This window comes from Marmota monax, unplaced genomic scaffold (assembly GCF_021218885.2).
Source record: "Marmota monax isolate L192 unplaced genomic scaffold, Marmota_monax_Labrador192_F-V1.1 WCK01_AAM20220418_F8-fsc00125, whole genome shotgun sequence".
NCBI lineage: Eukaryota > Metazoa > Chordata > Mammalia > Rodentia > Sciuridae > Marmota > Marmota monax.
Genome location: NW_026695235.1, coordinates 10,254,978 through 10,279,612, shown reverse-complemented (window position 1 = coordinate 10,279,612; position 24,635 = coordinate 10,254,978). Strand labels below are relative to the sequence as shown.

The 24,635-nt window shown below is 62.9% G+C and overlaps 1 protein-coding gene across 4 annotated transcripts in view; it reads left to right on the top strand.

Moving 5' to 3' along the window:
* Positions 1–20,973, top strand: part of Tmprss2 (transmembrane serine protease 2) — a 46,362-nt gene extending 25,389 nt beyond the window's left edge. For 3 of the 4 annotated variants that reach the window (XM_046439134.2, XM_046439133.2, XM_046439135.2), the window contains exons 8-14: positions 13–56; positions 14,949–15,117; positions 16,305–16,480; positions 17,363–17,458; positions 17,744–17,886; positions 18,307–18,459; positions 19,607–20,973. In XM_046439134.2, coding sequence (XP_046295090.1) covers positions 13–56; positions 14,949–15,117; positions 16,305–16,480; positions 17,363–17,458; positions 17,744–17,886; positions 18,307–18,459; positions 19,607–19,618 — 793 coding nt within the window. In that variant the 3' untranslated portion in view covers positions 19,619–20,973. The remainder of the gene's footprint in view (positions 1–12; positions 57–14,948; positions 15,118–16,304; positions 16,481–17,362; positions 17,459–17,743; positions 17,887–18,306; positions 18,460–19,606) is intronic. The other variant, XM_058577246.1, reaches the window with a different exon arrangement.
* The last annotated feature ends 3,662 nt before the right edge of the window (positions 20,974–24,635 follow it).

Genomic DNA, 24,635 nt, shown 5'->3' with positions numbered 1-24,635 from the left:
CTTCTCTTTCAGTGATAGCTGCTCCTCAAACACAGTGGTTTCTTTACGCTGCGTGGGTAAGTACTTCTCAGCTTATCTTGTATTTCTAAGCAGGAAACATCGTGCATCTTCACAGAAGTGTTCCGCTGTGTCTTTAGGGGACATAGCAAGTGTAGGGCGAGGGAGTGGCTGGGATGTGTCCAGAGCCCCGTGGTTCCATTGACAATCTGGGTGTACTTGAGCTGTCTTTAGCAGTGGTCCAAGAGCATGCCACCGTGGTCAGGAACCTGATGGCCTGTTCTTTGTGCTCCCCTGAGCCAAAGGCTTCCTGGGGCTCCCTCGCCAGGGAGAGAAGGGGCATCGTCAGAGAGCCTCTGTGTAGACCTGGGGTTTGAGCCCAACACCCCTGGCAGGTTCATGACAGTGCCACCACCTGGCCATCTGGTGCTCGGTAGCCACTGGGCCTTGGAAGGAGAGAGCCCAGATGGCAAGCTCCCTTCCTTTCCCCTCGGGACGCGGCTTCAGCTGGGCGGCACATCTCTGTTCGGATTAGCATGGTTCCCAAGCCCTGGAAGCATGGGCCTGCCTGGCCTGCTCCCTGACGCTGGGTGCTGGTCCTGAGGCTCAGCCGCTCCTTGGACGAGCTGAAGCCAACAGAATCAGTGGCTCCCGGCAAGACTGCGCTCAGTGCCCTCTAGGTAGGGGTGTCCACACGGCCAGTAGAGGCCTGCCGCCCGCCCCACACCCATGTCCCTCCCATGGGAAAGGAGACCCCATGAGGAGGCACATGAAGGAGCCCTGATGGTTACTCCTAGGAGCCGGGTCACACTCCTCAGGCACCAACAGGCCACGCCGGGAAGCACTTGGCCAGTGGACACCACACCTGCCCACCTGGGAAGGGACTTCCCAGGGCTTCCCATGCCCGCCCTCCATCCCTTTCTCCTGATCCCTTGGCTCTGGTCCATTAGACGGTCCCCCAGTGCCTCCAGGGCTGCCAGAGGGGCAACCAGGCATCTGAGAGGCAGCTCTCCGGCCAGCAGAGGACACTGGCCTCAGGTACAACCACCTCCTCACCTGGAGGACTCCCAGGCCTGGCTACCCACAGTGAGGCACACCACACTCAGGCCACACAGCCTCCACTGCCCCTCACCATTCCTCGCTCACCTCCTCAGGCATGGCCTCACCCAGTCCTCACTCTCCCCCTCACTCTCCCCCTCACTCTCCAACTCACTCTCCCACTCACTCTCCCCCTCACTCCCTCCTCACTCTCCCCCTCACTCTCCCCCTCACTCTCCCCCTCACTCCCTCCTCACTCTCCCCCTCACTCTCCCCTCACTCCCTCCTCACTCTCCCCCTCACTCTCCCCCTCACTCTCCCCCTCACTCTCCCCCTCACTCTCCCCCTCACTCCCTCCTCACTCTCCCCCTCACTCTCCCCCTCACTCTCCCCCTCACTCTCCCCCTCACTCTCCCCCTCACTCCCTCCTCACTCTCCCCCTCACTCTCCCCCTCACTCTCCCCCTCACTCTCCTCCTCACTCTCCCCCTCACTCCCTCCTCACTCCCTCCTCACTCTCCCCCTCACTCTCCTCCTCACTCTCCCCCTCACTCCCTCCTCACTCTCCCCCTCACTCTCCCCCTCACTCTCCTCCTCACTCCCTCCTCACTCTCCCCCTCACTCTCCCCCTCACTCTCCTCCTCACTCTCCTCCTCACTCTCCCCCTCACTCCCTCCTCACTCTCCCCCTCACTCTCCCCCTCACTCTCCCCCTCACTCCCTCCTCACTCTCCCCCTCACTCCCTCCTCACTCTCCCCCTCACTCTCCCCCTCACTCCCTCCTCACTCTCCCCCTCACTCTCCTCCTCACTCCCTCCTCACTCTCCCCCTCACTCTCCTCCTCACTCCCTCCTCACTCTCCCCCTCACTCCCTCCTCACTCTCCCCCTCACTCTCCTCCTCACTCTCCCCCTCACTCTCCCCCTCACTCCCTCCTCCCTCTCCCCCTCACTCTCCCCCTCACTCTCCCCCTCACTCCCTCCTCACTCTCCTCCTCACTCTCCCCCTCACTCTCCTCCTCACTCCCTCCTCACTCTCCCCCTCACTCCCTCCTCACTCTCCCCCTCACTCTCCCCCTCACTCCCTCCTCACTCTCCCCCTCCCTCTCCCCCTCACTCTCCCCCTCACTCTCCTCCTCACTCCCTCCTCACTCCCTCCTCACTCTCCCCCTCCCTCTCCTCCTCACTCTCCCCCTCACTCTCCCCCTCACTCCCTCCTCACTCTCCTCCTCACTCTCCTCCTCACTCTCCCCCTCACTCCCTCCTCACTCCCCTCCTCACTCTCCCCCTCACTCTCCCCCTCACTCCCTCCTCACTCCCTCCTCACTCTCCCCCTCACTCTCCCCCTCACTCTCCCCCTCACTCCCTCCTCACTCTCCCCCTCACTCTCCCCCTCACTCTCCTCCTCACTCCCTCCTCACTCTCCCCCTCACTCTCCCCCTCACTCTCCTCCTCACTCCCTCCTCACTCTCCCCCTCACTCTCCTCCTCACTCTCCCCCTCACTCTCCCCCTCACTCCCTCCTCCCTCCCCCCCTCACTCTCCTCCTCACTCTCCCCCTCACTCTCCTCCTCACTCCCTCCTCACTCTCCCCCTCACTCTCCTCCTCACTCCCTCCTCACTCTCCCCCTCACTCCCTCCTCACTCTCCCCCTCACTCTCCTCCTCACTCTCCCCCCCACTCTCCCCCTCACTCCCTCCTCACTCTCCCCCTCACTCTCCCCTCACTCTCCCCTCACTCCCTCCTCACTCTCCCCCTCACTCTCCTCCTCACTCTCCCCCTCACTCCCCCCCTCACTCCCTCCTCACTCTCCCCCTCACTCTCCCCCTCACTCTCCTCCTCACTCTCCCCCTCACTCCCTCCTCACTCCCTCCTCACTCTCCCCCTCACTCTCCCCCTCACTCTCCCCCTCACTCTCCCATTCACTCCCTCCTCACTCTCCCCCTCATTCCTTCCTCACTCTCCCCCTCACCCTCCCCCTCACTCTCCCCCTCACTCTCCCCCTCACTCCCTCCTCACTCTCCCCCTCACTCTCCTCCTCACTCTCCCCTCACTCTCCCCCTCACTCCCTCCTCACTCTCCTCCTCACTCTCCCCTCACTCTCCCCCTCACTCTCCCCCTCACTCCCTCCTCACTCTCCCCCTCACTCTCCTCCTCCCTCCCCCCCTCACTCTCCTCCTCACTCTCCCCCTCACTCTCCCCCTCACTCCCTCCTCACTCTCCTCCTCACTCTCCCCCTCACTCTCCTCCTCACTCCCTCCTCACTCTCCCCCTCACTCCCTCCTCACTCTCCCCCTCACTCTCCTCCTCACTCTCCCCCTCCCTCTCCTCCTCACTCCCTCCTCACTCTCCCCCTCACTCCCTCCTCACTCTCCCCCTCACTCTCCTCCTCACTCTCCTCCTCACTCCCTCCTCACTCTCCCCCTCACTCTCCTCCTCACTCCCTCCTCACTCTCCCCCTCACTCCCTCCTCACTCTCCCCCTCACTCTCCTCCTCACTCCCTCCTTACTCTCCCCCAACTCTCCCCCTCACTCTCCCCCTCACTCCCTCCTCACTCTCCCCCTCACTCTCCCCCTCACTCTCCCCCTCACTCCCTCCTCACTCTCCCCCTCACTCTCCCCCTCACTCTCCTCCTCACTCCCTCCTCACTCTCCCCCTCACTCCCTCCTCACTCTCCCCCTCACTCTCCCCCTCACTCTCCCCCTCACTCCCTCCTCACTCTCCCCCTCACTCTCCCCCTCACTCTCCTCCTCACTCTCCCCCTCACTCTCCTCCTCACTCCCTCCTCACTCTCCCCCTCACTCTCCTCCTCACTCTCCCCCTCACTCTCCCCTCACTCCCTCCTCCCTCTCCCCCTCACTCTCCTCCTCACTCTCCCCCTCCCTCTCCCCCCCCCCCCCCCCTCACTCTCCCCCTCACTCCCTCCTCACTCTCCCCCTCCCTCTCCTCCTCACTCTCCCCCTCACTCTCCTCCTCACTCCCTCCTCACTCTCCCCCTCACTCTCCTCCTCACTCTCCCCCTCACTCTCCCCCTCACTCCCTCCTCACTCTCCCCCTCACTCTCCCCCTCACTCTCCCCCTCACTCCCTCCTCACTCCCTCCTCACTCTCCCCTCACTCTCCCCCTCACTCCCTCCTCACTCCCTCCTCACTCTCCTCCTCACTCTCCCCCTCACTCTCCCCCTCACTCCCTCCTCACTCTCCCCCTCACTCTCCCCACATTCCCCCCTCACTCTCCCCCTCACTCTCCCCTCACTCCCCCCCTCACTCTCCTCCTCACTCTCCCCCTCACTCTCCCCCTCACCCTCCCCCTCACTCCCTCCTCACTCTCCCCCTCACTCTCCCCCTCACCCCCTCCTCACTCTCCTCCTCACTCTCCCCCTCACTCTCCTCCTCACTCCCTCCTCACTCTCCCCCTCACTCCCTCCTCACTCTCCCCCTCCCTCTCCTCCTCACTCTCCCCCTCACTCTCCTCCTCACTCCCTCCTCACTCTCCCCCTCACTCCCTCCTCACTCTCCCCCTCACTCTCCTCCTCACTCTCCCCCTCACTCTCCCCTCACTCCCTCCTCACTCTCCCCCTCACTCTCCTCCTCACTCCCCCTCACTCTCCCCCTCACTCCCTCCTCACTCTCCCCCTCACTCTCCTCCTCACTCCCTCCTCACTCTCCCCCTCACTCTCCCCCTCACTCTCCCCTCACTCCCTCCTCACTCTCCCCCTCACTCTCCCCCTCCCTCTCCTCCTCACTCCCTCCTCACTCTCCCCCTCACTCCCTCCTCACTCTCCCCCTCACTCTCCCCTCACTCTCCTCCTCACTCTCCCCCTCACTCTCCTCCTCACTCCCTCCTCACTCTCCCCCTCACTCCCTCCTCACTCTCCCCCTCACTCTCCTCCTCACTCTCCCCCTCACTCTCCCCCTCACTCCCTCCTCACTCTCCCCCTCACTCTCCCCCTCACTCCCTCCTCACTCTCCCCCTCACTCTCCCCCTCACTCTCCCCCTCACTCTCCTCCTCACTCTCCCCCTCACTCTCCTCCTCCCTCTCCCCCTCACTCTCCCCTCACTCCCTCCTCACTCTCCTCCTCACTATCCTCCTCACTCTCCCCTTCACTCTCCCCCTCACTCCCTCCTCACTCTCCCCCTCACTCTCCCCCTCACTCCCTCCTCACTCTCCCCCTCACTCTCCTCCTCACTCTCCCCCTCACTCTCCTCCTCACTCCCTCCTCACTCTCCCCCTCACTCTCCCCCTCACTCCCTCCTCACTCTCCCCCTCACTCTCCCCTCACTCTCCCCTCACTCCCTCCTCACTCTCCCCCTCACTCTCCTCCTCACTCCCTCCTCACTCTCCCCCTCACTCCCTCCTCACCCTCCCCCTCACTCTCCTCCTCACTCTCCCCCTCACTCTCCCCCTCACTCCCTCCTCACTCTCCCCCTCACTATCCTCCTCACTCTCCCCCTCACTCTCCCCTCACTCCCTCCTCACTCTCCCCCTCACTCTCCCCCTCACTCTCCCCCTCACTCTCCTCCTCACTCTCCCCCTCACTCTCCCCCTCACTCTCCTCCTCACTCTCCCCCTCACTCTCCTCCTCACTCCCCCCTCACTCTCCCCCTCACTCTCCCCCTCACTCTCCCCCTCACTCTCCCCCTCACTCCCTCCTCACTCTCCCCCTCATTCTCCTCCTCACTCTCCCCCTCACTCTCCCCTCCCTCCCCCCTCACTCTCCCCCTCACTCTCCTCCTCACTCTCCCCCTCACTCACCCCCTCACTCTCCCCCTCACTCTCCCCTCACTCCCTCCTCACTCTCCTCCTCACTATCCACCTCACTCTCCCCCTCACTCTCCCCCTCACTCCCTCCTCACTCTCCCCCTCACTCTCCCCCTCACTCTCCCCCTCACTCTCCTCCTCACTCTCCCCCTCACTCTCCCCCTCACTCTCCTCCTCACTCTCCTCCTCACTCTCCCCCTCACTCTCCCCCTCACTCCCTCCTCACTCTCCCCCTCACTCCCTCCTCACTCTCCCCCTCACTCTCCTCCTCACACTCCCCCTCACTCTCCTCCTCACTCCCTCCTCACTCTCCCCCTCACTCCCTCCTCACTCTCCCCCTCACTCTCCTCCTCACTCTCCCCCTCACTCCCTCCTCACTCTCCCCCTCACTCTCCTCCTCACTCCCCCTCACTCTCCCCCCCACTCTCCTCCTCACTCTCCCCCTCACTCTCCTCCTCACTCCCTCCTCACTCTCCCCCTCACTCTCCCCTCACTCTCCCCCTCACTCTCCTCCTCACTCTCCCCCTCACTCTCCTCCTCACTCTCCCCCTCACTCTCCCCCTCCCTCTCCTCCTCACTCTCCCCCTCACTCTCCTCCTCACTCCCTCCTCACTCTCCCCCTCACTCCCTCCTCACTCTCCCCCTCACTCTCCCCTCACTCTTCCCCTCACTCCCTCCTCACTCTCCCCCTCACTCTCCCCCTCACTCTCCTCCTCACTCTCCCCCTCCCTCTCCTCCTCACTCCCTCCTCACTCTCCCCCTCACTCTCCCCCTCACTCTCCCCCTCACTCTCCCCCTCACTCCCTCCTCACTCTCCCCCTCACTCTCCCCCTCACTCTCCCCCTCACTCTCCCCCTCACTCTCCCCTCACTCTCCCCTCACTCTCCTCCTCACTCCCCCTCACTCTCCCCCTCACTCTCCCCCTCAATCTCCTCCTCACTCCCTCCTCACTCTCCCCCTCACTCCCCCCTCACTCCCCCCTCACTCTCCCCCTCACTCCCTCCTCACTCTCCCCCTCACTCTCCCCCTCCCTCCCCCCCTCACTCCCTCCTCACTCTCCCCCTCCCTCTCCTCCTCACTCTCCCCCTCACTCCCTCCTCACTCCCCTCCTCACTCTCCTCCTCACTCTCCCCCTCACTCTCCCCCTCACTCCCTCCTCACTCTCCCCCTCACTCTCCCCTCATTCACCCCCTCACTCTCCCCCTCACTCTCCCCTCACTCCCTCCTCACTCTCCTCCTCACTATCCTCCTCACTCTCCCCCTCACTCTCCCCCTCACTCCCTCCTCACTCTCCCCCTCACTCTCCCCTCACTCCCCCTCACTCTCCTCCTCACTCTCCCCCTCACTCTCCCCTCACTCCCTCCTCACTCTCCCCCTCACTCTCCCCTCACTCTCCCCCTCACTCCCTCCTCACTCTCCCCCTCACTCTCCTCCTCACTCTCCCCCTCACTCTCCTCCTCACTCCCTCCTCACTCTCCCCCTCACTCTCCTCCTCACTCCCTCCTCACTCTCCCCCTCACTCTCCTCCTCACTCTCCCCCTCACTCTCCTCCTCACTCCCTCCTCACTCTCCCCCTCACTCCCTCCTCACTCTCCCCCTCACTCTCCTCCTCACTCTCCCCCTCACTCTCCCCTCACTCCCTCCTCACTCTCCCCCTCACTCCCTCCTCACTCTCCCCCTCACTCTCCCCTCACTCTCCCCCTCACTCTCCCCCTCACTCTCCTCCTCACTCCCTCCTCACTCTCCCCCTCACTCTCCCACTCACTCCCTCCTCACTCTCCCCTCACCCCCTCCTCACTCTCCTCCTCACTCTCCCCTCACTCTCCCCCTCACTCTCCTCCTCACTCTCCCCCTCACTCTCCTCCTCACTCCCTCCTCACTCTCCCCCTCACTCCCTCCTCACTCTCCCCCTCACTCTCCTCCTCACTCTCCCCCTCACTCTCCCCTCACTCCCTCCTCACTCTCCCCTCACTCTCCTCCTCACTCTCCCCCTCACTCTCCCCTCACTCTCCCCCTCACTCTCCCCCTCACTCTCCTCCTCACTCTCCCCCTCACTCTCCTCCTCCCCCCCCCCTCACTCTCCCCCTCACTCCCTCCTCACTCTCCCCCTCACTCTCCTCCTCACTCTCCCCCTCACTCTCCCCTCACTCCCTCCTCACTCTCCCCCTCACTCCCTCCTCACTCTCCCCTCACTCTCCTCCTCACTCTCCCCCTCACTCTCCCCTCACTCCCTCCTCACTCTCCCCCTCACTCTCCTCCTCACTCCCTCCTCACTCTCCCCCTCACTCCCTCCTCACTCTCCCCCTCACTCTCCTCCTCCCTCTCCCCCTCACTCTCCTCCTCACTCTCCTCCTCACTCTCCCCCTCACTCTCCTCCTCACTCTCCCCCTCACTCTCCCCCTCACTCCCTCCTCACTCTCCCCCTCCCTCTCCCCCTCACTCTCCCCCTCACTCTCCTCCTCACTCCCTCCTCACTCTCCCCCTCACTCTCCTCCTCACTCTCCCCTCACTCTCCCCTCACTCCCTCCTCACTCTCCCCCTCACTCTCCCCCTCACTCTCCCCCTCACTCTCTTCCTCACTCTCCCCCTCACTCTCCCCCTCACTCTCCTCCTCACTCCCTCCTCACTCTCCCCCTCACTCCCTCCTCACTCTCCCCCTCACTCTCCTCCTCACACTCCCCCTCACTCTCCCCCTCACTCCCTCCTCACTCTCCCCCTCACTCCCTCCTCACTCTCCCCCTCACTCTCCTCCTCACTCTCCCCCTCACTCTCCCCCTCACTCCCTCCTCACTCTCCCCCTCACTCTCCTCCTCACTCCCCCCTCACTCTCCCCCTCCCTCCCTCCTCACTCTCCCCCTCACTCTCCCCCTCACTCTCCCCCTCACTCCCTCCTCACTCTCCCCCTCACTCTCCCCCTCACTCTCCCCCTCACTCCCTCCTCACTCTCCCCCTCACTCTCCTCCTCACTCCCTCCTCACTCTCCCCCTCACTCCCTCCTCACTCTCCCCCTCACTCTCCCCCTCACTCTCCCCTCACTCTCCCCCTCACCCCCTCCTCACTCTCCCCCTCACTCCCCCTCACTCTCCCCCTCTCTCTCCTCCTCACTCTCCCCCTCACTCCCTCCTCACTCTCCCCCTCACTCTCCCTCCTCACTCTCCCCCTCACTCTCCCCCTCACTCCCTCCTCACTCTCCCCCTCACTCTCCCCCTCACTCTCCTCCTCACTCTCCCCCTCACTCTCCTCCTCACTCTCCCCCTCACTCTCCCCTCACTCTCCTCCTCACTCTCCCCCTCACTCTCCCCCTCATTCCCCTCCTCACTCTCCCCCTCACTCTCCCCCTCACTCTCCCCCTCACTCCCTCCTCACTCCCCTCCTCACTCTCCTCCTCACTCTCCCCCTCACTCCCTCCTCACTCTCCCCCTCACTCTCCCCCTCACTCTCCCCCTCACTCTCCTCCTCACTCCCTCCTCACTCTCCCCCTCACTCCCTCCTCACTCTCCCCCTCACTCTCCCCCTCACTCTCCCCCTCACTCTCCCCCTCACTCCCTCCTCACTCTCCCCCTCACTCTCCCCCTCACTCTCCCCCTCACTCCCTCCTCACTCTCCCCTCACTCTCCTCCTCACTCTCCCCTCACTCTCCTCCTCACTCTCCCCCTCACTCTCCCCTCACTCCCTCCTCACTCTCCCCCTCACTCTCCCCCTCACTCTCCCCCTCACTCTCCTCCTCACTCCCTCCTCACTCTCCCCCTCACTCTCCTCCTCACTCTCCCCTCACTCCCTCCTCACTCTCCCCCTCACTCTCCTCCTCCCTCCCCCCTCACTCTCCCCCTCACTCCCTCCTCACTCTCCCCCTCCCTCTCCTCCTCACTCTCCCCCTCACTCTCCTCCTCACTCTCCCCCTCACTCTCCCCCTCACTCCCTCCTCACTCTCCCCCTCACTCTCCCCCTCACTCTCCCCCTCACTCTCCCCCTCATTCACCTCCTCACTCTCCCCCTCACTCTCCTCCTCACTCTCCCCCTCACTCTCCCCCTCACTCCCTCCTCCCTCTCCCCCTCACTCTCCTCCTCACTCTCCCCCTCACTCTCCCCCTCACTCTCCCCCTCACTCTCCCCTCACTCCCTCCTCACTCTCCCCCTCACTCTCCTCCTCACTCTCCCCCTCACTCTCCCCTCACTCCCCCCTCACTCTCCCCCTCACTCCCTCCTCACTCTCCCCCTCACTCTCCTCCTCACTCTCCCCCTCACTCTCCCCATCATTCCCTCCTCGCTCTCCCCCTCACTCTCCCCCTCACTCTCCCCCTCACTCTCCTCCTCACTCTCCCCCTCACTCTCCCCCTCACTCTCCCCCTCACTCCCTCCTCACTCTCCCCCTCACTCTCCCCCTCACTCTCCCCCTCACTCTCCCCCTCACTCTCCCCTCACTCCCCCTCCCTCTCCTCCTCACTCTCCCCCTTACTCTCCCCCTCACTCCCTCCTCTCTCTCCCCCTCACTCTCCCCCTCACTCCCTCCTCACTCTCCCCCTCACTCTCCCCCTCACTCTCCCCCTCACTCTCCCCCTCACTCCCTCCTCACTCTCCCCCTCACTCTCCTCCTCACTCTCCCCCTCACTCTCCTCCTCACTCTCCCCCTCACTCTCCCCTCACTCCCTCCTCACTCTCCCCCTCACTCTCCTCCTCACTCTCCCCCTCACTCTCCCCTCACTCCCTCCTCACTCTCCCCCTCACTCTCCCCCTCACTCTCCTCCTCACTCTCCCCCTCACTCTCCCCCTCACTCCCCCCTCACTCTCCCCCTCACTCTCCCCCTCACTCTCCCCTCACTCTCCCCTCACTCCCTCCTCACTCTCCCCCTCACTCTCCTCCTCACTCTCCCCCTCACTCTCCCCTCACTCCCTCCTCACTCTCCCCCTCACTCTCCCCCTCACTCTCCCCCTCACTCTCCTCCTCACTCTCCTCCTCACTCTCCTCCTCACTCTCCCCTCACTCTCCCCTCACTCCCTCCTCACTCTCCCCCTCACTCTCCTCCTCACTCTCCCCCTCACTCTCCCCCTCACTCTCCTCCTCACTCCCTCCTCACTCTCCCCCTCACTCTCCCCCTCACTCTCCCCCTCACTCCCTCCTCACTCTCCCCCTCACTCTCCCCCTCACTCTCCCCCTCACTCCCCCCCTCACTCTCCCCTCACTCTCCCCCTCACTCCCTCCTCACTCTCCCCCTCACTCTCCCCCTCACTCTCCCCTCACTCCCTCCTCACTCTCCCCCTCACTCCCTCCTCACTCTCCCCCTCACTCTCCCCTCACTCTCCCCCTCACTCTCCTCCTCACTCCCTCCTCACTCTCCCCCTCACTCTCCCCTCACTCCCTCCTCACTCTCCCCTCACTCCCTCCTCACTCTCCCCTCCCTCTCCCCCTCACTCTCCCCCTCACTCTCCTCCTCACTCTCCCCCTCACTCTCCCCCTCACTCTCCCCCTCACTCTCCTCCTCACTCTCCCCCTCACTCTCCCCCTCACTCTCCTCCTCACTCCCTCCTCACTCCCCTCCTCACTCTCCTCCTCACTCTCCCCCTCACTCTCCCCCTCACTCTCCCCCTCACTCTCCCCCTCACTCTCCTCCTCACTCTCCCCTCACTCCCTCCTCACTCTCCCCCTCACTCTCCCCCTCACTCTCCCCCTCACTCCCTCCCCACTCTCCCCCTCACTCTCCCCCTCACTCTCCTCCTCACTCTCCCCCTCACTCTCCCCCTCACTCTCCCCCTCACTCTCCCCCTCACTCTCCTCCTCACTCTCCCCCTCACTCTCCTCCTCACTCCCTCCTCACTCTCCCCCTCACTCTCCCCCTCACTCTCCCCCTCACTCCCCCCTCACTCTCCCCCTCCCTCTCCCCCTCACTCTCCCCCTCACTCCCCCCTCACTCTCCCCCTCACTCTCCCCCTCACTCTCCTCCTCACTCTCCCCCTCACTCTCCCCTCACTCCCTCCTCACTCTCCCCCTCACTCCCCCCCCACTCTCCCCCTCACTCCCTCCTCACTCTCCCCCTCACTCTCCCCCTCACTCTCCCCCTCACTCTCCCCCTCACTCCCTCCTCACTCTCCCCCTCACTCCCTCCTCACTCTCCCCCTCACTCTCCTCCTCACTCCCTCCTCACTCTCCCCTCACTCTCCCCCTCACTCTCCTCCTCACTCCCCCTCACTCTCCCCCTCACTCCCTCCTCACTCTCCCCCTCACTCTCCCCCTCACTCTCCTCCTCACTCTCCCCCTCACTCCCTCCTCACTCTCCCCCTCACTCTCCCCTCACTCCCCCCCTCACTCTCCCCCTCACTCTCCCCTCACTCCCTCCTCACTCTCCCCCTCACTCTCCTCCTCACTCTCCCCCTCACTCTCCCCTCACTCCCTCCTCACTCTCCCCCTCACTCCCCCCTCACTCCCTCCTCACTCTCCCCCTCACTCTCCCCCTCACTCTCCCCCTCCCTCCCTCCTCACTCTCCCCCTCACTCCCTCCTCACTCTCCCCCTCACTCTCCTCCTCACTCTTCCCCTCACTCTCCCCCTCACTCCCTCCTCACTCTCCCCTCCCTCTCCTCCTCACTCCCTCCTTACTCTCCCCCTCACTCTCCCCCTCACTCTCCCCCTCACTCCCTCCTCACTCTCCCCCTCACTCTCCCCTCACTCTCCCCCTCACTCCCTCCTCTCTCTCCCCCTCACTCTCCTCCTCACTCTCCCCCTCACTCTCCCCCTCACTCTCCCCCTCACTCTCCCCCTCACTCCCTCCTCACTCTCCCCCTCACTCTCCCCTCACTCTCCCCTCACTCCCTCCTCACTCTCCCCCTCACTCTCCTCCTCACTCTCCCCCTCACTCTCCCCCTCACTCCCTCCTCACTCTCCCCCTCACTCTCCCCTCACTCTCCCCCTCACTCCCTCCTCACTCTCCCCCTCACTCTCCCCCTCACTCTCCTCCTCACTCCCTCCTCACTCTCCCCCTCACTCTCCCCCTCACTCTCCCCCCACTCTCCCCCTCACTCCCTCCTCACTCCCCCTCACTCTCCCCCTCACTCTCCCCTCACTCCCTCCTCACTCTCCCCCTCACTCTCCTCCTCACTCTCCCCCTCACTCTCCCCTCACTCTCCCCTCACTCCCTCCTCACTCCCTCCTCACTCTCCCCCTCACTCTCCCCCTCCCTCCCTCCTCACTCTCCCCCTCACTCTCCCCCTCACTCCCTCCTCACTCCCTCCTCACTCTCCCCCTCACTCTCCCCCTCACTCTCCCCCTCACTCCCTCCTCACTCTCCCCCTCACTCTCCCCCTCACTCCCTCCTCACTCTCCCCCTCACTCTCCTCCTCACTCCCTCCTCACTCTCCCCCTCCCTCTCCTCCTCACTCTCCCCCTCACTCTCCTCCTCACTCTCCCCTCACTCTCCCCTCACTCCCTCCTCACTCTCCCCCTCACTCTCCTCCTCACTCTCCCCCTCACTCTCCTCCTCACTCTCCCCCTCACTCTCCTCCTCACTCCCTCCTCACTCTCCCCCTCACTCTCCTCCTCACTCCCTCCTCACTCCCTCCTCACTCCCCCCTCACTCTCCCCCTCACTCTCCCCCTCACTCTCCCCCTCACTCCCTCCTCACTCTCCCCCTCACTCTCCCCTCACTCTCCCCCTCACTCCCCCCTCACTCCCTCCTCACTCTCCCCCTCACTCTCCCCCTCACTCTCCCCCTCACTCTCCCCCTCACTCTCCCCTCACTCCCCCCCTCACTCTCCCCTCACTCTCCCCCTCACTCCCTCCTCACTCTCCTCCTCACTATCCTCCTCACTCTCCCCTTCACTCTCCCCCTCACTCCCTCCTCACTCCCCTCCTCACTCTCCCCTCACTCCCCCTCACTCCCTCCTCACTCTCCTCCTCACTCTCCCCCTCACTCCCTCCTCACTCCCTCCTCACTCTCCCCCTCACTCTCCCCCTCACTCTCCCCCTCACTCTCCCCCTCACTCCCTCCTCACTCCCCCCTCACTCTCCCCCTCACTCTCCCCCTCACTCCCTCCTCACTCCCTCCTCACTCTCCTCCTCACTCTCCCCCTCACTCCCTCCTCACTCTCCCCCTCACTCCCTCCTCACTCCCTCCTCACTCTCCCCCTCACTCTCCCCCTCACTCCCTCCTCACTCCCTCCTCACTCTCCCCCTCACTCCCTCCTCACTCTCCCCCTCACTCTCCCCCTCACTCTCCCCCTCACTCACCTCCTCACTCTCCCCCTCACTCTCCCCCTCACTCCCTCCTCACTCCCTCCTCACTCTCCTCCTCAGTCTCCCCCTCACTCTCCCCCTCACTCTCCCCCTCACTCCCTCCTCACTCTCACCCTCACTCTCCCCCTCACTCACCTCCTCACTCTCCCCCTCACTCCCTCCTCACTCTCCCCCTCACTCTCCCCCTCATTCACCTCCTCACTCTCCTCCTCACTCTTCCCCTCACTCCCTCCTCACTCTCCCCTCACTCTCCCCCTCATTCACCTCCTCACTCTCCCCCTCACTCCCTCTTCACTCTCCTCCTCACTCTCCCCCTCACTCTCCCCCTCACTCCCTCCTCACTCTCCTCCTCACTCACCTCCTCATTCACCTCCTCACTCTCCCCCTCACTCCCTCCTCACTCCCTCTCACTCCCTCCTCACTCTCCTCCTCACTCTCCCCCTCACTCCCTCCTCACTCCCTCCTCACTCTCCTCCTCACTCTCTTCCTCACTTATCCTTCACTCCCCTATTACTTACCTCCTCAGTCACCCCTCACTCTCCTCCTCATTCACCCCTCACTCTCCTCACTCCCCTCTTACTTACCTTCTCACTCACCTCCTCACTCCCTCCTCACTCACCACCTCACTCTCCTCCTCACCCAACTCCTCACTCCCCTCAGTCACCCCTCACTCTCCTCACTCCCCTCAGTCACTCCTCACTCTCCTACTTGGGGAGATCTGCAGAGTCAGGAGCTCTCCCTTCTACCAAGGGTTGACTGTGACACCTCTCGTTGGACCCCTAATGCAGGGAATGCTAGGGGGCAGTCCTGCTGACTGCCCTGCCTGTTGAACCCCTGGGTGGGAGCCCTGTGCCCTCAGGATTGGGCTGGGAGCCAGGTGCCAGGGGGCTCCTGCTGGGCTGGCTTCCCACTGATGTTTGCTTGTCCCCCAGAGTGTGGTAGCCCCTTTCTGCGGCGGCAGAGCAGGATCGTGGGTGGAACCAACGCCAACCTGGGCGACTGGCCCTGGCAGGTCAGCCTGCATGTCCAAGGCATCCACGTCTGCGGAGGCTCCATCATCACCCCTGAGTGGATTGTGACCGCTGCCCACTGTGTGGAGGAGTATGTCCACGTCCCTTGTTGTCGGGTGGTGGGGGTTGGCAAGGACGCTGGGTTTGGAGTGAGACTCTGTGGCCTTATTCAGGGCTGTGAAGCTCCAAGGCCTTCATATCCACAGGCGAGTGGGGCTCACGGGCTTCACCCTGTGTGCTTCACCCTGTCTGTGCCAAGAGGAGGAAACCATGAGCCCTGGGCAGACTGTGACACCTCTCAGCCAGAAGCATGGCTGAGTGTGGGTAGGCCACGTCCACTCTCAGCAGGTGTGTGCAGAGTGCCCCTGGCCCTGGCCCTGGCCCTGGCCCTGCGACACAGCTAGGGTGGCTTGTGCTCATGGCTGTGACCCGATCCCTGCAGCCTCCCTCCTGCCCTGCCCTGCCCTTCCGGGCCTCTGCTGTCGGGTTCCCCTCTCCTGGATGCTTATGCCAGGAGAAGCCCTCAGATGCACTCGGGGACCTCGTGCCCATGCAGACGGGCAGGGAGGGGTGGATGCGTGGGGGTTGTGGAAGGTACTGCCCCCACCCGCTTCCTTTTCTTGGTGTCTACTTTGGCACCTGCCTGTGTTGCAGGAAGCCTCACTCCTGGCCTGGCGGTCCTCTGGCTGTGTGTCTAGGACGGGTCACTCAGTGTTTCTGACCTACATGGTCTGCACCTATCACACAGGTGTGCCCTGCTCTACGGGGGCTGCTGTAAAGGTGCAGGGAGTGTCCATGTCTCGCCCAGGAGTGTCCCTTTCTGCCTCTCCCTTCAGGCCCCTGGATCCTGAGAGCTCTCTAGCAGTTGGGGGCCCTCAGATCCCAAATAAAATCCTTGGATAAAGGGAATGTCTCGATTATTATTAGAATCCTAGTGTGTTTATTAGCATACTTGTATTTGAGTACCTGCTGTCTACCAGGAAATGACCTGACATTTGAATGTTAATAGGACCCAGTCCTGCCAGAAACAGGGTTTGCAACTTTAGGGCAGATTCAGGGCCCATTTCTGGGCCAGTGCAGCAGCCACAGCAGCCAGAGTCCTCAGCTGGAGGCAGAAAGAGGGGCATGGGTGGGGGGGTGATAGGTGGAGCCGCCACTGCCCAGTCCTGCTCTGCATTCTGGGGAGTCGTCTCAGCCTGGGCAGCAGCTCCAGCTTGTAGTTTTCAAAGACCGCCTGGCGCGGGGTGAGACATTGCGTGCTGTGCCTCTGTCTCCCAGGCCTCTCAACAGCCCGCAGTACTGGAAGGCTTTCGCAGGCCTTCTGAGACAGTCCTCCATGCTCTATGGAAGTGGACACCGGGTCGAGAAAGTGATCTCTCACCCCAATTATGACTCCAAGACCAAGAACAACGATGTTGCGCTTATGAAGTTGCAGACACCGCTGACGTTCAATGGTACGTGTGGCCGGAGCGATGCTGACGTTCAGTGGTGCAGGTGGCCAGGGTGAGGTGGTGCTGGGCCAGGTTGTAAGGAGAGAGATGCTGGTTGTTAGCGAGACGCGTGGTCAGGGAAGACAGATTGGCACTGAACAGATTGGCACTGCTAGAGGAGGGCTTGGCAGAGGCCAGGAGTGCCCTGGTGTGGGGAAGGGAAGCAGGGATGGCCAGATTTGCTCCTCATTGATGTGCAGCTGCTTGGCCCTTGCAGGACTTTTAGCAGCGTCCCTGTCCTCTGCCCACTAGAGGTCAGTAGCATCCACTAGTCGAGACAATCAAAGTTGTCTCCAGACATTGCCAGTCGTCTGTGGGGATGGAATCGCCTCCAGCTGGGAGCATGAGGCTTGCAATTTCTAAAGAGAGCTCTATTCCCCGGGTACACTCAGGGAGTGATGTCCTTTAGAATCATGGGTTACACCAGCGCCTCCCCTCAGCTTCCTGTTTGGCCCCCGCACTAGTCTATGCGAAGGTCTGGAATGTTCTAGCCCCACGTGGGTGCAGATGAAGCAGAGCCTCCCCCTCCCCATGAAGAACTTGCCTTCAAGGTGGGAAAGGGCTCTCACAGGGGAGCCCACCAGGAGCCAGGAGCCAGAGGCTCCACTGTGCTGAACGTGTGTTTTTAGGAGCAACGATGTCATAGGATTCAGAGGGGAACTTCTCGCCTCTTAGAAAGAGGGGCCTGCCAGGGCACACAGTGGGGGTGTCAAGGCACATAGGCATCTGGGGTTCTCGGGGCAGGGTGGTGGGGGCTGCCTATGCACAGGGCCAGGCCAGGCACAGTCTCTTGCCTGAGGCCATTGCTGGACTCCCAGGGCTCATGGTTTCCTCCTCTTGGCACAGACAGAGTGAAGCCCGTGTGCCTGCCCAATCCTGGCATGATGCTGGAGGCACAACAGCCGTGCTGGATTTCTGGGTGGGGGGCCACCTATGAAAAAGGTAAGGCTCAGGGCATGCAGGCCAGCGGGGCGTGGGGGCAGCGCGGGGCAAGGTGTGGGCAGTTGGTTTGAGTCTCAGTTCTGCTCTTCAGTGGTTGATGATCTGAGGCAGTTCACCTGGCTTTGTGCCTCCGTTGCCCCATCTTAATGGGGAAAAACACACTGACCCTACTTAGCACGCCATGCTTGGGATCAGGATGGGCAGAGGGAGGGGACAGCAGGCATGCCCTCAGGGAAGGACATCCACTCGCCCTTGAGAGCCGCTGGTCCATGCCTCTGTTCTTAGGGAAGACCTCGGATGTGCTGAACGCTGCGATGGTGCACCTCATTGAGCACTCACTCTGCAACAGCAAATATGTCTACAATAACCTCATCACTCAGGCCATGATCTGTGCCGGGTACCTGCAGGGCAACATCGACTCCTGCCAGGTAATTGCCAGTTTCTCTTCAACTCTGAGCCTCGCCAGTTCCTGCCGATCCCTTGTGAGGGTCCATGCTCTGCGGGGCTCTGTGAAGCCTCCTGGTGATATAGCTCTGGGGCAGCTGTGGGGACTGGTGGTCACCAACAGCATGAGAGCCTTCTGCGCTTGGCTTCCTGGGAAAGAGCCCTTCCCTGGGGAAGTGCCGGGCAGCGGGAGGGAGTGTGCTGACTTAAACCACAGACAGCCGGCCTCTTGGCCACGCTGAGCTGGGCGCCTGTGTCCATTAATGCCGCAGCCTGCCTCCCGGGGTGGAGGGCGGACGGCACCCCCACTCCTAACCCCTGACCCTGCGCCCTCTAGGTGCTCTGAGAGGGGCTGAGGGTTGCAACTAGCCTTTCTACTCTCGGTAACTTGCTGTGTCCCCCAGGGGGACAGTGGAGGGCCGCTGGTCACTTTGAAGAATGAAGTCTGGTGGTTGATTGGGGACACGAGCTGGGGATCTGGGTGTGCCAAGGCTAACAGGCCCGGAGTGTACGGAAACATGACGGTGTTCACAGACTGGATCTACCGACAGATGAGGGTAACTTCCTGTCCTTTCCACTGGGTTTCCGTCTCCTTGAGAGGAGGCCAGCTTCTGCTGTGAGAAGCTGGTTGGCCACCAAGGCACCAGGCCACCCTGCTTCCCACGGCTGCAGTGAAGCTAGATCAAGATCACCTTCCCCCAATCCAGTGTCCCCAGGCCCTGGTGCCCACTGGTGCTGGTGGCAGAGGCCAGCAGGACCCTCCTCGGGGCTCTGCCCTCTGCACTGGAGCCGGCTCAGCTGGCCAGTCACCACCGCCCACATCAACTGAACCCTGTGGTGAGGGGCAGGCAGCAGAGGGAAGAGTCGGATGGGGCGCCCCCCGCATGGGGACCTCCCCAGGGCCCTGGGCAGCCCCCACACTCAAGGGGTGCAGGAGTGTCTGGGGGCCTTGGGTCCCCAGACCCTGCAGCAGGGTAAGGAGCATGGAGAGGGTGACCCCAGGCTCCTGCCATCCTGCCCTGCCACCCTGCCCTGCCACCCTGCCCTGCCACCCTGCCCTGCCATCCTGCCCTGCCACCCTGAGCCCCTCTGCTGGCAGAGCTCTGAGTGTCCCCAGCTCAGGGGCAGCAGGCCGCCCATAGTCTCAGGTCCTGACGCCTTCCAGGCTGGCACTGGTGAGAGACATGCTCTTCCTCTCCTCGTGTCCCCAAGGTCCCAGGTGCTGAAGGAGGGCCAGGACCAGGGGCAGTGCTCTACCTCTGTCCCCTCAATGACATCTGGGTGCAGGGCCTTCACGTTACCTCAGGGCTGGGCCTCACCTGGAGAGGGGCAGGTGGCTGCACGCAGACAGGTGTGGCTGTGATTGGGGGCAACAAGGAGGGACAGTGGGGGCTGGGCACAGGGGTGAGGGAGCAGAGGAGCGGGAGTGTGTGGCTGCGGCGGCAGAGGACCGGGTGTCAGGACGTGTGGCGGGTAGGAAGCAAGGACTCCACGGTGACACCCCTGAGGTGTTGGTGTCCTCAGCCGAGTGTGGCTCCCAGGCTGAGCCTGCTCTCAGAGGTGCTGGGGTCCCTACCGCCCGTCCGCCTGCAGCCTGGCCCCTGCTTCCTGCGCCTGAGCCCTGCCATCTGCACCTGGAGGAGGAATAGCCTGCCTGTTGCTGTTTGAAGAAAGCAGCGTCTGTTTCTTTTTCCTTCTGAACAGGCGAACAGCTAACCTGTGTGGCCGTGTCCACGACTCCCTTGTCCTCACCGTCGTACCCAAGGACCCCTGGGGCTGATTTAATTCCCTGGCGTGTGTGCCTTTCCAGATGATCCCAGGTCCTTTCACTTTGATTAAACAGTGACTTGTCGTCTGCTGCTGTCGGCATCCAGTGCAGGCTGCAGGCCCGCCCTGTCCACTCCCCCAACTCTCTGTCCAGAGGGGTGGCAGGCCCTCCAGGGACATGCATGCAGGCGCTGCCCTACTGGGTCTTCCTCCTGAGCCTTGCTGCCCCCCTTTGGATGAGTGTGGAGGGGTGACCTCTGAGTGGTTGGATGACCTGAGAGGGAAGAGGGGGAGGGCAGGGGTCTTGGTGGCCAGGGAGGGCCACCTGAGGGCAGGCACATGGGCACCTTGCCACCTGGTCTCTAGGTGGCTGGTCATATTTTAGTGCCTTCTCAGCACCCAGGGTGGATGCTGGCTGGAAACAAAGGGACCAGCCCTCCTAGGGCACAGCTATGCTGGCCACTTATTGGGACAGCAGAAACCTTTGAGGCTGAGAGTGTAGGCAGAGCCCTCAGAGCCGGGCCTGAACACGGGCCCACTCCAACCACTGCAGCCTGGCCCTGGCCTCTCCCTGTGCCTCCTCCCTTCCCCCTCAGAGCCTGTGCTGGCCCCTTGGCTGCCAGTGGGCTGAGCCCAGCCCTCGGGAACCCTCTCAGGACCGGCTCATCCCATGGAGGCCGAGGTCCTCTGGGGACTCAGGGATGTGCAGATCCGGAAGCCCTGGTTCCGGGTCTGGTTTCTCCTAGACTACCTCGGTGCTCTGGGACCTGGCTTCTGACGCCTGCCCACACTGGGCTCCCTGAAGCTCTACTTGTGCCCCGTAGGCACAGCGGGCCTTTGAGTCTCTCTCACTTGACAGCTGGCTCCTAACTCAAGGTCCTGCAGAGGAGTGTGAAAGAAAAGCCCCCAAGCTTGTGACAGAGGGGACAGGTGTGTGCGGCACTCCCTGTGGCCCCTTGTGGCCCTGGGTTTCCACTGGAGGGAGGGCCCGCTCTGACATTGCAGAGTGTGACCACCTTGATCGTGGCCAGCTCTCGTGGCTCCAGTGGCTGATGTGCTGCTCCCACTGGGCTTGCAGGGGAGGGTGGGTGCTCCCCCACACCCCTGTGGAGTAGCACCGGGGACCTTCCTCCCAGGCCGGATGCTCAAGCTCCTGGAAGTGGCCAAACGCTCCCAAACACTCCCTTCTCGGTGCGTCTCCTCTCGGTGTGGACCACAGCTCGTCTCCTGCTCTCTGTCTGTTCTAAGCTGTAAAATTCAGTGACAGGATACTATGCAAATAAAGTGCGTGCTTTTTTCCAGTATTCATCCAGTCTTTGCAGTTGTGCCGGGCAGCAGAGCTGGGTGACCTCTCCTTGTTCAACAACGAGTTAGGGCCCGGCCTAGGGGAGGGCATGCTGCTCAGAGCACCTGGCCAGGCCAGGTCCCTGGATTCCCACAGCCTGTCCCGTGGGATGTGACCCTTGATGACTCCTGGAGGGGCCTTGTCCAGGTTCCCACCTCTCCCAGATTCGGGCCCTGAGAACCACCCGTTCCCACCTTTGTGCCCAGGGTACCCAGGTCCCCGGGCCCAGCCTGACCAAAACAGTCAGGTCCTTTCCATAGTCTGTTGGTGCACGGTGGCAGGAAGGCCTCCTCCGGTGTATCCATCCCAAGGCCCTGGAGTTGGAGATGCAGGCAGGAGAGAGACTGGGTGCCTCTCCCCACCTGGGGCAGAAAGCCTCTCTTCCTTGAGCATCCTCAGCGTGTAACAGGGTTGGAGGAAACGACCATGGCTGGCTTCCCTCCCCAAACCTGTCCACATGGAAGAAAGTGAAAACAGAGCGAAGCCTCGACCCAAGCCCTGGGTTGTCTTGGATGACAGGCTCTGAGTGGGGACAGTGGTTCCGGGGGAAGCTCCAGGGATCTGGGACGGCAGCACTGACACTGCTCCTGGGGGGACAGCTGGGCTCCCGGGCATCCTGGGCACGATACGCTCAAAAGTGACACACACAGCCCCCACTCCACGTGTTTCCGTGCAGATGCCACATCTGACTATCTTGGTGGGTCCCCGGACGGCGTTCCCATCCAGCAGCCCCTGACAGCCCGAACCAGGGCTCTAGCGCGTGTCTCCGTTAGAGGCTGCGCCACCCTGTGCTGGCCTCCACAGTGGCGCTGCGGCGCTGCACCCTGGCTGTGGAGAACAGGGACACGGCCAGCCAAACTCAGATTTACAAACACAGGGCAATGAACAGCCCCTGAGAGGACGCAGCCCAACAGCGGGAACTGGAGGGAGCCGAGCACAGGCCGCCTGTGGGCCTCTGTTGTGGTCTGGATGTGAGGTGTCCCCCCAACGCTCACGTGTGAGTCAAGGCAAGAAGGTTCCGAGGAGAAATGATGGGCGGAGGCTTAGCCTAATCAGCATGAGTCCTCGATGGGATTAACTGAAGTGGCCGGTTTGGCTGGGGAAGGTGGGAATTGGGGTGCGGCTTTGGGTGTGTATTTGTATCTGGCCAGTGGAGTCCCCTTCCCGATCATCCTGGAGCTGCTTCCCTCCACCGCACTCTCCTGCCGCGATGTTCTGCGTCACCTCAAGCCCCGAGGAATGGGGCTGACCTTCTCTGGACTGGGATCTCCCAAACCCTGAGCCTACAAATAAACTTTTCCTCCTTTGAAATTGTTCTGGTCAGATCCTTTAGTCCCAGCAGTGAAAAAAGTCCCTAAAACAGCCTCCCTGGGACTGGGACGCTGGGATGCACAGGACAGGCAGATTCTCCCCACCAGTCCCCAAAGGGCTGCTGGCTAGCTGGAGGTCACGTATAAGCCTCAGCAACGGGCACTTCACCAGGGAGGGCTCTGGAATCAAGGGAGGCAGTGTCCCTCAGAGCAGAGCAGGTGTGGTGCTTCCCCATGCTCTTGTCCGTGGACAATGACTTCCTCTAGAATGACTGACCTGGGGCGAGAATGACTTCACCTGGAAGGAAAACCTGGGGAGAGACAGGGAGAGTGACTTCCTGTAGGGCACGCTGCTCCCCCCACAGGCAGTGGCCTGGCCTGAACCACCCAGCGTGCCCATCAGGGAGCTGGGGTCAGGCTGAGCCGCTGCTGCAGCTTGCAGCTGGCCGAGCCTGAGCCCAGCCTGGGCATGAGGGCTGGGCTCACCTCTGGCAGAGTCCCTGGGGACAGTCACCCAAAGCTCAGGTCCCTGGCAAGCTTGGAGCCCTTTGCTCTAGTTCTGCCGTGGCTCAGTGGATCCGGCTCTGACTCCAGAACCAGGGCTGGGACCAGAGCTGACCTGGAGCTGCCCTGCACGGCCCCACAAGCCCACACAGGGCTGGACAGCATGGCATGGCCGGGACCCAGCTCACCGGCTGCGCCCAGTGTTTGAGGCAGGAGCCGGGACTTTCACTACTGGAAAGTCACACTGAGAACATCCCTGACGTAGCCACCCGCTCAGGGGGAACAAACCCACGGTCGGTGTTTGAGCCCCAAGAGCCACAGACCACCTGGAGCCCCCCCGGCTGGGACGGGGACTCAGACCATCTGAAACCCCTGCACTCCCAGGAGGAGGATAAAGGGGAACTGGACCAACCTCAGGCCTCTGGGGCTCACGGCCGCCTGGGGGAGGGCCTGCCCCTGGGATCCATTCCTTCCTCCAGGGACTGAGCCTGCCCTGGGGCTTCCCCACGCTGGTAGGGGACCAGCTCTGTGCCACAGGAGGACTGTGCTGAGGGCGGAGGCCCTGGCATGGGAGAGGACAGCCGAGTCCAGAGTGTCGGGGAGCCAGGTTCACGGCAGCCCCCAGCTCCTCCCCAGCATGGTGCAGCCTCCAGGGGCCAGCCGGGTTCTAGAGACCAGGTGCTCCAGACCCACCTTCCCCCCCAGACCCTCCAGGGGTCTCCAGGAAAACTGCACACAGCAGAGCAGAGTCCATGTCAGGTCTGGAAACCTCAGATTCCATTTCTGTCCCACAGAACTGCAAGTCCCTGCAAGATTGGGCAGAGCCTGCCAAGGGACCTGGCCATGGGACCTCACCATGGGCAATGACTCTAGCAGCCACCAGAGGGCGGCAGCCACTGCGAACGCATCAGCCTTAGGGCTGCTCCCAGGCAGGACTGGAAGAGGCAGGGTGCCTGGAGGGAGAGCCTGGGGGTGTCTCTGGAGGGAGAGGATAAGTGGTGTCTTTGGAGAGACTTGGGGCCATTAGGAAGTGGCACGGGGGCTGGGGACACAGCTCAGATGGTAGCGTGCTTGTCTCGCATGCACAAGGCCCTGGGTTCAATCCCCAGCACCACAAAAATCAAAAACCAAACAAGGAGTGGCCCTGCCCACCCAGCCTCATGAACTGGCGCAGTCCTTTCCCCAACTGCAGCCGGCGGTCAGCTCTGGAGCTCCCGGGCTCCGGGTCCTGCTGCAGGGGCACAGGCAGCCCCCACCTCGTGGAGACACCTGCCACAGCTGCGGACTATGCCGAGCCCACAGTCCTCCTGCATCCCGTCTTGGAGGCGAACCCGACACCGTCCAAGGATTGATTAAGAAGCTTCATGGTCAGAAGAGATCTGGGTGGGGGTGTGCCTGGGAGGGGCAGGGGCATAACCCAGACCCACCCTGCCCCTGACAGGCAGCGTCCAGTGTGGCCTGAGGCCCTCCCTGTCAACGGGCAGCAGAGTTAGAGGATCACCCGGCTGTGGCTGCACAGGGACCCCAGGCCCGCAGGACTGGTCGGCCTGAGTGTCCTAGACAATGTCCCTCTGCTGCTTGGTCCTTGCCCCTCGTGCCGGGGGTGCTCCCTGCCTTCTGTGTGGGCTCAGGCCTTCCTGAAGGCCAGAGCTGCACTGCTCCTCTGAGGGCCAAGGCCACGGCTGCCCCGTCCCTGGGGCACTGCTGCACGGTTGCCCTCCGTCCTGGTGGCCCCAGGGGATGAAGGTCAAGCAGCAGCATGGAGGCTCGGGTGTGGGGTGTGGCTCCTGGCTGCCCATGGGTCTCC